General features: G+C 48.1%; 2 protein-coding genes across 2 annotated transcripts; both read right to left on the bottom strand.

Annotated features, from left to right (window-relative positions):
- Nucleotides 1-1,365: 1,365 nt before the first annotated feature.
- On the bottom strand, nt 1,366-7,974 carry LOC112899605 (NADPH--cytochrome P450 reductase-like). The gene is made up of 18 exons (XM_025968138.1): nt 7,532-7,974; nt 7,371-7,430; nt 7,200-7,276; nt 6,299-6,356; nt 6,140-6,223; nt 6,000-6,036; nt 5,556-5,625; nt 4,660-4,854; nt 4,487-4,579; nt 3,670-3,901; nt 3,507-3,590; nt 3,270-3,421; nt 2,814-2,910; nt 2,579-2,728; nt 2,403-2,480; nt 2,188-2,310; nt 1,929-2,042; nt 1,366-1,858 (listed from the first exon to the last, which is right to left on the bottom strand). The coding sequence occupies exons 1-18, from the start codon at nt 7,829-7,831 to the stop codon at nt 1,778-1,780; spliced, it is 2,085 nt and encodes a 694-aa protein (XP_025823923.1). The 5' UTR covers nt 7,832-7,974; the 3' UTR covers nt 1,366-1,777.
- A 2,688-nt stretch (nt 7,975-10,662) lies between these two features.
- Nucleotides 10,663-11,533, bottom strand: LOC112901417 (auxin-responsive protein IAA33). The gene is made up of 2 exons (XM_025970334.1): nt 11,011-11,533; nt 10,663-10,882 (listed from the first exon to the last, which is right to left on the bottom strand). Exons 1-2 carry the CDS (start codon nt 11,397-11,399, stop codon nt 10,789-10,791), a joined length of 483 nt encoding a protein of 160 aa, XP_025826119.1. The 5' UTR covers nt 11,400-11,533; the 3' UTR covers nt 10,663-10,788.
- Between the last annotated feature and the right edge of the window lie 749 nt (nt 11,534-12,282).

The raw sequence follows: 12,282 nt of genomic DNA, 5'->3' as shown, positions 1-12,282 counted from the left end.
TGATCCTTCGGCAAGACCGCAGACGGTGCGGACACAGTGGCATAGCGTCTAGCGACAGCGTAAGCTGGAAGGATGACCGCGCAACTCCCGAAGCCAGCTGATCACCGAAGGAACGCGTGAGGGGCTGAGAGCATCGTTACGATCCACGATGGACAGACTTGCATCGTATTTACCCTACGCGGCATGCTTCAAAGAAGCAAAATTACAGAGACGCGAAGACGCACATGCCCAACTGCCCAAGAGGCCAGGAGATCGACGAGCTATACTTGCTACGAGAGTCTCATGACTAGGGCCACGGCCCTAGTGGGAGGTCCGCCCCTGCAAGGGAGTACGTACATACTGCCCCCCACACACTGTCTTGTCGCTGAGGAGACTGTTTGGATTAGTAGCTGGGTTCACAAGTCTCCTCATCAGCACCGCACCGTGTGCTGTCGGCCTGTAGTCAGTAGTCGTGCGGTCTGATTTTCTCATCACCACGTGGTGGAAGGACTTGGGAAGCGCTGGTGCAGACAGTATGATGCATCTTTCTTCAACCAAGTCGGTGCATACGGTTTGCATGTACAGAAAAATTTGGTCGACGAAAACGACCAAAATATGTCCGGAAACAAATGGTTCGAAGCGCGCGACCAACAGTTTTCTTGACGGAAAGAAACCAAACGGTTTGTGCAGGCCGTGGTGGAAACCTCACGCACACACACACTGTGTGTGTGTGTGTGACACGCTGCTACGGCTGGACATCGCCGACGATCGAAGTGTAACGAGATAGTCCACTCGCGCGAACTCTGCACACGAGCGAGACCGACGGGCAGGGGGAAGCCTAGCTAGGCACAAACGTGTGAATTCGGGCGCAAGCCCGTGACTACGCCTTAAAAAGGCCGTGTCCACTTTCCTCTAAAAAGAGTTAAGACATTTCCAACCTTGAGTCTTTCAACTCCGCCTCGGTTTGCTTATTACTCTTCTCCGGTTCTCTACGAATATGTGGTGTTATTAGCAATATATTCATCGATGGCGAGCTATCTGTGGTGGTTTCGTCAATCTCAGGAACTATCGGCTCAAAGCCTTGAAAATGGTCAACTGGTTAGAGAGAGCTAGGTAGAGGCGTTCAGCTCAAAGCCTTGAACATGGTTAGAGAGGAGATAGACAGGTGTTTGTAGGAGTGAATGTTTTTTCTAGGTACCGTTAAGATACGTGCTTATGTTCGTAAAGTGTAAGAACGTCTACATACTATACGTTTCGCAATTTGCATTCCCTTCTCGTAACACTGATTTGCAGGCGTGCATAATATCACTGCAGCCGCAACATTACGACGCAACAAGATAGACGATGACTCGACGAGGTAGGCAAAGACTGCAAGCATAATAGCAGTAAGACGTAAGAGAGTATCTTTATAAAACCAGAAGCAAAATTTGTTTTCGGCGGTCTTCTAATGTAGTATACATAATATCCTCATCTCAAACTGTATACATAATGTCCTCATCTCAAACTGTATGATGCATCCCCATTGCTACAATCTTAATGGGGATATAACAATTTCAAGTTCTACAAACCTACAAGGCTACAACAGCGCTTATTCTCCCCAGTTTCCACCATCCATAAAGTAAGTATATCAGGACCATGTTAGATGTCAAAGAATTACAACGATCGACTCATTATAAATTATAATCAATGACACTTCATCTCGAAAACTGGCGATTGGGTTGGCATTCGCCACGTCATTTGCACAAGCCAGCTTTAATTACTTCCACACGCTAGAGCTATGGCAGGTTGGTGTGACGTGTCACCATACGTCACGGAGGTACCTGCCCTCCATCTGCAGGCTCTTCACGTAGCTCTCAGTTTTGGAGCTATCCAAAGATCCCTGGAGCAAAATGCAAATAGGATGTTAACAACGTGAAGACAAGATTTGCACCATCAATTAAGTTGTCTACCTGCTCTTGGACTATAGTATGCAGCATTCTATGCACATCTCTAGCCATTCCCTTGGCATCGCCGCATACATACAAGTAACCACCCTGTGAGAGGATGTTCCAAATTTCTGGGGCCTGGTAACAAAAAGAAGCAAATTAGTATCTGCGAGAACATTGAGCAGTGTTGTGTGTATGAAGCACTCAAGATGTATGCTAAGGAATGTTGAAAGCAATGTTGTGTGTATGAAACACTCAAGAAGTACTGCAGTGTGTATCTGACCTTCTCTACCATCTTATGCTGCACATATTCTTTCGTTGGCCCTTCACGAGAGAAGGCAACAATTAGCTCAGAAAGTGCACCTTCCTGAAGGAAATTTTGCAACTCATCTTCATATATGTAGTCCTGCAATGGTCATTCAGGTCGAGTTCCATCAATAAAGTTGAGAAACACAGCCATAACCACATGTATTTGTTCAATTAACCAGCGATTCTTACCATATTACGGTTCCTGCATCCAAAGAAGAGAATTGAAGTGCCCAGTTCCACTCCAGATTGTTTCAGAGCTAACCTTTCCTGCCAAGAGTGGAGGGAGAGGGAGGATAAGTTTCAATAGGTAATGCCAACCGGAATTGCAAATACAAAAACATCCAGGATTCCTTGGCAAAACAAACCTGCAAGAAGCCTCTGAAAGGGGCCAGCCCTGTTCCAGGGCCAATCATGATAATTGGAGTGGATGGATCAGCAGGTAACTTGAAATTTGACTGCCTCACAAAAATAGGAGCCCAGCTGCATTCCTCGCTGTATTCCAACGGAATTGTATTCTGCCAACCAGATGATCATGGAACAACAAATTCAGACTGCAGAAAACTTATTGCAGATGATGCAGAGGAAACGAATGTGAGGAACCTTCATCCATGTCGAACAAACTCCTTGGTGGATCCTTCCTGTTGGCGAAGGACCATAAACTAATGCACATGTTACATGAATTCTGGAGGGAGCCATCCTGCACGGAAGATAAATAAGTTGTAAGAGGCCTCCCCTTATGGTAGGTACACACATCACCTCAAGCATAATATGGTATATGAACAAGAGAGTCCAGTATGGTAACATACAAAAACTGATAGAATCTCAAGCTTAGCTGGTGTCTATAATCTAAAATTAAAATAATTTTGAAGGAAGAACCAAACAAAGCTAGAGACTTAAAATCACCAAGACATGCATAGTTTTCGTTTTCATAACCATTAATATATCTTCTTGTAACACTGTGCTCCCACAAGACAAAAGTATGGTACTAATCCAGTGTTAATCTTGCATATAAAGGTCGCGGATTGAGGAAATGGACAGGTTTTGTAAAACAATTACTTTGGAGATGATGATATTGAGTAGTATCGTGGTTGCAGACGAGGAGCTATAGCTGCAAAAAACACTCCCAACGGTGGCTTAGCTGAAGGGAATGCAGACATAACTTCAAGAAGGCTCCTCTGACTAGCAGTTATCCATTGAGAATACTCATCCTGCATAGAAAATTCTACTAGTCAGCAAAGGAAAAGGTCTCAATTTTTAAATGGCATAAGATGGGGATTCTGAAAGAGTGACAACCTTTCCAGCAGGAGAAGCCAAGAATCTAAGTCGTTCAGCTTCAGCTGGATCAGAAGCATGAGAAGCTAAAGCAAGTAAAGCAGCCTGAGATGTTCATTGTCCAAGAATTAGTCAAATGATCAAAAGAAAAATAGGACAGAAAATGGTTAGAGGCCATGCGGACCTTCTTTGGTGGATTGAGTAGATCAGCGTATCGTAAAAGCGCAGTCCGTAAGGTACATGGAGACGGGAAAGGTGGGGCCAAGGAACCTCCTCCTTTACGAGGAGATCCATCTTCTGCATCTGCGTGGATAGAGAAGACTGTATCTGGAGAAAGTCCAAGTAGCTTTTCAGCTTCCTCCACAGCCTCAACAGAATTTTCCGAATACACGCCAACATGATCTCCAGTTTCATACCTGAAACAAGTTTTCAGAGTTCAATGTGTTATCATATGGATCAGGAGAAATCCTTGCATTCACATTTTGAACAAAATTGTCTGGACTAACTATTATGGAACAATCAGTACAAAGAACCTGTCACGCTAGTAAGAGGTTGAAAGAAAAAGAATTGGTTTGATCTCTGGGGTTTGGCCTGTTGGTCACTGATCAAATAACTGAATAAGTGCATGCCCCTTCACCTCCAGCCTACCCAAACTTGTTGGTGGCTCTTGTTGGGTTTCATCTCTAGCCATACCCCACACTTGCTTGGGACTAAAAGGCCTTGTTCTTTTGTTGTACAGTACTCAGATAAGAACAGACTACAAAGCCCCTTCCTTGACCTCAGAGTTTCATGCAACAAGAAATTGTTACTGAACCTGTTGCCTCAATACGAGCAAACAGAAGGAAATACCATGATTTACTAGTCAACAACCAAATAAATTAGCCTACCTACTGGAAGTAACATGGTTTTCACAAGAGCATGTATACAGACAAGATGAAGCCTGAATAACCCCGAAATACTGAATTACAAAATGATAGGAATATGCGTATCAAGAAACTTACACAAGCCCAGTGCCAGAAATATCAAACTCCAGATGAATACAAGAGCGATCTGAAGCTGGTTTATGGAGCTCCTTTCGAACAGCAACATTAGACCTAGCAATCAATAACTATACTGTAAAGACAAATTCTGAGAAACAGGAAGACACTAGCAAGTTGTTCTCGCATTCAAATACCTGCAAGGGTGGTGAATATCAATAACACCAGTGCCATTGGCTAGTGACCAAGATCTATCTTGGAATGACAGGTCAGATTTATCAATGAAAACAACTCTGTATTCTGGAATAGCAGCAGTATAAGGAGTCGATGCACCAGTGGTATCATCCTCATCGCGGAGCAACTGATCCAACTCTGGCCACACTAGCTCTTTCCTACAGATGACAACATGGGACAATTCTCATTGAGCAGTAACCCCAACCACATTGGAAATATAAAATAGGGATCTCTATAAAATAACAACCTTGCATTTTCAGGTTATTATCAAGGGATGCATTAAAATCCGAGAACAAAACACATTTAAACAACATACACTATACAAATGGTAAACATAATAAGTTAAAGACATCTTTATTTTTGGATGCATAATGTAGACAAAATATTTTCCTAGATGCACCAACATTCCAATTGCTTAGCAAAACTTTCGCCTAAATTTTTTTTCTATGTCCCTACAAAATATGCACTACCAAATAGTCGATATACTCGTAAATGGAAAAACGGAAGTTCTTAAAAAAACCATTACTTATTTATAGAATAACTAACTGGACTGTCAGTGCTTACATGTCCAGACACAGCAAAGTAAATCTTGTACTTCATTGGATAAGGATTTAGCAAGGACATAATTTCCCCAATCCAGACCAGAAATAAACTCCCAGCTACAGGTAGGACAAAGATACCTCTGTTCAGTATCCACATAAAGGACCAATTGACACCAAGAATTAGAACTTAGTCATGGATTTGGCATTTGAAGTGACAAGCTAGATGGGTATTACCCGACACACTTTTATGTCTACATGATAGGTCTCTACCACGACAGATGAATGCACAACAGATAACATAACTGCAGCATTCATACCATGCGGTGAAGTCATCCTCAATGCACTGATCATCATCTCCAAGGCCAACAGGAACAAGGCGTTTCCCACCTATAGATATACAAAAAATTGCTAGTCATGCCTACAGGATCAAACAACACAAGAATGAACCATGCAAATGAAACAGAACTCGCTCTGTACCACTGATACTTATATCACATAACAGTATCTAAAGCATTGAGTAGAACCTGCCATGGCGGCTGATAGAAAAAGTACATGTGCTTAGCATTATGAAAAATCCTACATGAAAATCAATTTGCTGGTTACATGGAAAAAGGATTTATGATGATTTTTATCGTTTCTATGGTACCATAGTGTGTGGGGGTCTGCCTGGGGACAGAAACTAATATGTTGGGGAATGTCTCCTAATACTAATGATCTACTGGCTTCATCTTTTCCCATGGTAAGTAGTGTGAATTACTTACCTTGCTCCTGTAGCAGCTCATCCACAACCTTCGCAACCTACATTTTCCATGAGCATAAACTCATTATCAATTACCATAACACTCAACAGTAATCAGATTTTATCCAAATCACAAGAACATGTAAATTTCAGCCTATTAACCTTATTAAAATGTTCGTACTGCCGGTTCCCAAGCCCAAAGACTCCATATTTAAGATCCTTCAGCCAAACTTCCTTCTCTTTCCCCTGTTTCAAGCATTGAAAATGGGGTCAGAAGTGTAATAGCAGTTAGCCAATCCCATGTACAGAATTTTCACAAACCTCACTGAACCATTTGTAGAATCTTGCTGCATTATCAGTAGGCTCTCCGTCCCCATATCTGCACAAGATGAATATAATTAGCCAAAAAATGTAGATGAAAGAACAAAACCAAAAGAGGTAGACTGCATAACTCGTAACAGTGTTGCTTGTTCATAAATGGTGGAAAAGGAAATTTTGCCCAGGTTAATTACTTTCTCATTACTGAAAATAATGTTTAAATCTGACAAAATCAAACTTTTTGTTAGAACTGGGACGAGATAAATGGAGCCGAATCTCCACAGAAGAGATTGCATAGCAATTCCAGTTCGGACAGAAATGAATGCCTGTATCATTAAACTATAATGTCATCAGTGGAGGACTAAAGGCACATAGACTATCCCAAAATGTTATAAAAACATAAATATGTTTGGGATCTCAGACAAGGTTTGTAATGCACCAAGTACAAGGACAGGACCAGCATTTGTTTTTAACTTTACAACAGAAAAGGCAGGTGAATTCCAAATTAAGGAGTAAATAATAAAAGTTCCTTAGCCAATCTACACAGTATTTGAGCTTTACAAAATAAAGCAGGTGGATTATGGACTGAGACAGAAGATGCAGCACAATTCACCAATCCACACAGTTCACTCAAGCTTTACAGCATAGGGCAGGTGTTATGGAATTAAACCGCAAGCGACAAATGGCGGAGGCAGCCCATCCACACAGTTTGCTTGAGGTCGGCAACAAATGACAGGTGGAATATCATCTATGGAATAAGGTGCAAGAGACAAAATCCACAATTCACCGATCCATGCACTTCACTTTGAGCTTCACCAAGAGGCAGGTGGGTTCTGGAATGAAGCGCAAGCGACAAGAGGCACAATTCGACAACTGACCAATCAGTACACAGATGAGAACTCACGTTGCTAAGAAGAAAAGCACTACGGTTTCCTTCTTCAGCTTCTCCTGGTACTCTTCGTCCTCCTGAGCATAGTCATCCTGCACACGTCCCACAATTCTCTCAAGCTCCCAGCATTAGGGGCACAAGCTAGGATAGAACACACGTATACGCATATAGATCGTGCAAAATTACCAGATCCACCACTTTGAACACGGCCTTCTCGTACCGCGCCCTCGCCTCCTCGGCCATGGACTGCAAGCAGAACCGCGACGAGTCAAAAAGAGCCGCCGGATATAAACTAAGCTAAACTAAACCAAACACAGGCAAGCTCCCGGATCGGATCGGGCATCGACCTTGGCGAATCCCTCGGCTGTGCCGGTCTGCGTGCCGAAGAAGATGGTGACGCGCTTCCGCCCGTCGTCCACGTCCGCGTCGGCGTCGACCTTCACCGGCGCCGGGCGTACTGGCGTGGGGGCCGGCTTGGCCTGCGCCCCGCCCCCGGATCGGAACCATACGGCGAGGATAAGCAGCCCCGCGACGAGGGCCGCGGCGGTGGCCGCGAGCGCAGCGAGCGGGTCTCCCCCCGCGGCGGCCGCGAGCTCCGGCGGGATGACGGACGCCGCCCACTCCCTCGCCGCCTCCAGCGCCGCCATCGCTCGCTCGCTCGCTCGCTTCCTCCCCCGCCCGCCGCGAGGGTTTGGGTGGGGAGGAGGAGGAGGAGACGAGATCGAGGACGGCAAGGGGGTGGAGGGAGGGAGGTGGGGTGCGTGCACCTACCAACAACCAGCGCTTACTACTACTGGAGACGGAGAGCGCCCGCAGCGGCAGGGGCTTAAGTGCCTTTTCCGCTTGCTTTTTTATACGGAAAAACAAAAAAGAAAAAATTCTTTTGCGGGAAGGCGAGAGGAGGCGTGAAGGGGCCTAGGTTCTGGGATCTTGATCTCCTCTGCTTTGCTCAAAAGCCCAGCGGTTTTCCAATTGGGGAGGGAAGTTGGCTTTGTCTGAACTGGGATCCGCGCCCCCGCATCTGCTGATCTGTATGTCTCCACACGATGCGTTGCTAACGTATGGCGTGCTTAAAGAAAGAACATTTAGTGTTTCGTCAAAATTGTTGCTAAGGTGGTTGACAGTTTTCATTAACAACAAGCTTGCCAAACCGTTTTGCTGTATCGCAAGCTCTCGACCTGGATTTGAGGCCATGTTAAGCCTGAAAAAAGTTCATGTAACTAACAAGGCACTAAACCGACGTAGATGCGGAAGATAAAGCAGCAGAAAAGGTGGAAAAGTCTGATAACAAATTGTAAAGTGTTTTGTAGTCAAACCAAAGTTTGCTGGGCCATCTTGGAGCCACAGATCTCGCAAGGCTCTAGGCTCAGGCAATTGAGATGATGGCTACAACAATGATAGCGATACGATCAGAAAAGTTTCATAGTTTAGAAGGGGTGAGAAAGAATCACAGCACAAGACGGCAAAAGTACGTTGACAAACGATGAGCCAAGTGAAATCACACCGACGGGTGTAGTCAGAGGAAGAAGTGTATGAAATAGCCACGAGACAGAGGTTGATTGATACATCCATTGGTGCTCAGTAGTCCAAGATTGTAACAGCTAAGTCTTATTTCATAGCATCTAGTGCGACAGTGCATGATCAAAGCAGCTGATTTTCAAAGTTTGTATTAATAGCCTTGCTATTTCTAAAACGCATAAACTCGTAACTTCGTAGCTAGTTTGAAATAACAATGCCCCCAAAATAAACTTTCAGTAGTTCAGAAGTTATATGATCCCTTCGTTTACAATTATTCGAACTCAATATTCTCCCGCGCAATCGACTGGCCATCAGTCAACGCGGACAGAAGATTGATCTGTCTGTTGAAGTTGATGTGCGTTTGAAAGTGGTTGAAAACTTTGAGCAATCGATATGTGATGATGACCATGAACTTTTTTGGTTGTAAAACAGGATGATCCAGCTTCTTCATGGGCCATGTCCTGCGAAAATATGCTCCCCCCCGGCAGATGTGGGCCGCGTGGCACCTGGACTGTCGTCACACCGCAGACCAAGCCTTGTTCCCTCTAATTGCATGTACTAGTAGGCTGACAACTTAACATGGCTCGGATCCCCCAGCCCCAGGAAGAAGAAAAAAGAAGCACCAAGACATGCATGGGTCGAATCTTTGACATTTTGCGTCCTAAAAAAAACTTCGACGCGTGTATGGTATGGAAGCATGCACGATCTATAGGATGCATTTGGCTAGCAGAAACTACTGCTCTCCTGACGCACATGGAGAGCTTGCATCGCACTGGCATCGAATTCCAGCACCTGGATCAGCGAATGACCTCACCACCATGTTGACCTCCACGACTGGCTCGACCCGCGGACTGAAACCAAACACGGACGAGCTGATTGAATTCCGCCGTGCATGGTTCTCCTCGCAATCATCTAGACGGTCAGTGTCACACAGTGTCTCCATCCACTCCCTGTCTGTCTCACGCTGCGTCATGGCATCTGCGAGCGAGTCCCAACCCCAAACGCGACACCGACCCGGCGTCTGAAACGTCCCTTTCCCCCGCCACGCACGTACGCCGGTCGGCCGGGGCCGGGGGCCGGCGCCGGCGGTCGTGCTGCTGTCAGACGGGAGCCGAACATGCACGCCGAGCAGGAAAGCAATGCAAGCAGTGATCTGACGAGCCAGTGTCAAGCAAGTTCGACTCGTCGTGCCAGATCAGATCCATCCTCTTCATACTGTATCGAGATTTTCATTTCGTTCCTACAGCCGTATCAGACTACTCCTTTGTTGCCGGGAAATAATGGCGCGCAGCAAGGACGCATCGACGACGCACGCCGCCGAGTAATGGCAGAGCTAGCTGTGTATGTTGTTGATGCCTTTGATGGCAGCAATTCTGCCGGCGTCCAGCTCCATGACTCCATGTCTCCTCCCCATCCGTGGCTCATCGCGCTCGCGTGCCTGCCTGCGTGCTTGCGCGGATCTCGCGGCCGGCCACGTCGTTGCCGTCGTCGTCGTCTTCCTCCGATGATCCTCCTCCTCCTCGTCCTCGAGGCTTCCAGCGGCGACCATACCATGACAGACTGACAGTGAAGTTGAAACGAAACGTGCTGCTCGCCTCTGGATTATTCCCCGCTGCGCACGCGCTCCACGGTTCGCGCGCGCACGCAACATTCCGCCGTCGCCTTTGCCATCGATGAATGCTGCGCGCCGGCCGGCCGTGCTGTACCGTGGCGACGCGATGGCTACGGGTATCCGTTTCACTGTTGCGCTACTGCTCGCGCGTCGCGAACGGGACGCTGGCGTGAACAGGGAGATCCCAACCGTCGATGGCACGCTCGGGCAGCCGATCAGTGGCCGGCCACTACTACGACGACATGGATGGATCAGGTCCGATTCAATCCATCCAAAATATGCAACCAATCAGGCAAGGCAATTAGCGAGCGAACTCATCAACTATCATTGACTCGAGGGAGAGGCCGACACGGACTTGATTCTTTTGCTTTAGGTCTTTAATAACAACACAAGACGAACAAGTAAACGAGAAGTGTCCCAGTTTATCGAGTAGATAGCTGCTAATTACATGCTATTTTTATAAAAGTGCAGCGATCAATTGTCGAGACCTCCTCCTCCGCATTTCTTCGTCCTGCTTGTCTTCTTGACAGGAATAATCCGGATCCTTTTAGCCACGCGAACGAAATCGCTGCCAATTCAAAAAAAAACATGAGCGCCAGTGAAGAAAGATGTTTTAAGTTTTTGCTTTTTTTACTTGTTTGATGATGAAAAGGTTAACTATTTCATGGAATTGTGATTAAGAGGTAATCATCTTACTTCCACTTGAGATCGCCGGCGAGGAGGAGGTCGTCCTCCATGTCCTCGTACGCCACGACGTGGCCCGGGATGGCATTGGCGAGGTCGAGTCCGTCCTCGCCGAGGTCGTCGTCCGTGTCGACGAACAGGCGGCGGAGCGCGCCCGCGAGGCTGCGGTACCCGGTGTGCAGGTTGAGATGGACGCGGTGGCAGATGCAGCGCCCGTCCAGGACCACGGTGACCGGCGGCACGACGCCCGCAGCGACGTCGTCGTCCTGCACCGACAGCCTCAGCAGCTTCCGATGCTGCTGCTGCTGCGACGGCCCCGACGACGCCGGGGGACGCCGCTTCGCGTGCTGCTCGAAGCTGGCGCTGGCGCTGGCAGCGCCGCCGCCGGCGCTACTGCTCATCGTGGTGGAGAGGACGAGGACCGGACGACGAGGCCTCCGAGATCACCGGGGTTTGTGGTGGAGATGGAGAGAGAGGGGAGGGGTTTTGGAGAGAGAAGTCGGTATGGGAAGTGGAGGAAGTGAGAGCACTTTCCTCTCGATGGTTCGTTGTGTTTTGCCCCGGCTGCAGCGGGTGAGGATTTATAGGAGATGGAGCGTGGACTGGGTTTACAACTCGCAGTGACTTTCGCTCTGGACACACCTGATTGTAATTGAAATACCCGAACTGAAACCGACGCACCAGGCCAACCGGGGTGAACTACTGCCAGTGATCGAGTACCTACGGAGGGGGGTTGTGTGCTCGGTCGGGTTGCTTGCGGGAGAGAAAAAGGAGAGCGATGGGTGGATCGACCCGAGACACGCAGAGATAAACAAAGGTAGCCCAGATCGGCCATGACGACCCGCTCCAGCCGCTGCTGCTGCGCCGTGCGAGGAGGCATCGATGGCCGCGTGTTCTCCTGGGGATTGGCGGGCGTGCGCGGTGCCGGTCGAAACCCACCACCACGGCACCACCCCCCGCAGCGAGAGAAGCGGGGGTTTGTTCTCGCCGTCCCGCCCAGCCACGGGCCGCGCGCGCGGGGATCGGAGGAATCGGAGGGGGAGGGCACGACCGCGCGGCGCGGGGTTGCCGCCGAACGGGAGGGCGCGGCGGCCTTTGACTAGGCCGCCGGGCACCAGGGCTTCTGGCCCGGTCGCCGCGCGTTCCCGCCCGCCCGGCGTACGTGCATCTGGTCGTGCGCGTCCCCCGGCCTCCTCCCGGCACGGCGCACCGCGGCATGGGCGCGCGCACGTACGAGGGCGACGGCGGGTGCGCCTTGTTTGGGTGAAAGATAAGCGTTGAAGA

The sequence above is a fragment of the Panicum hallii genome, chromosome 7 (assembly GCF_002211085.1).
Source record: "Panicum hallii strain FIL2 chromosome 7, PHallii_v3.1, whole genome shotgun sequence".
NCBI classification, from domain to species: domain Eukaryota; kingdom Viridiplantae; phylum Streptophyta; class Magnoliopsida; order Poales; family Poaceae; genus Panicum; species Panicum hallii.
This window is presented reverse-complemented; position numbering and strand designations above follow the sequence as displayed.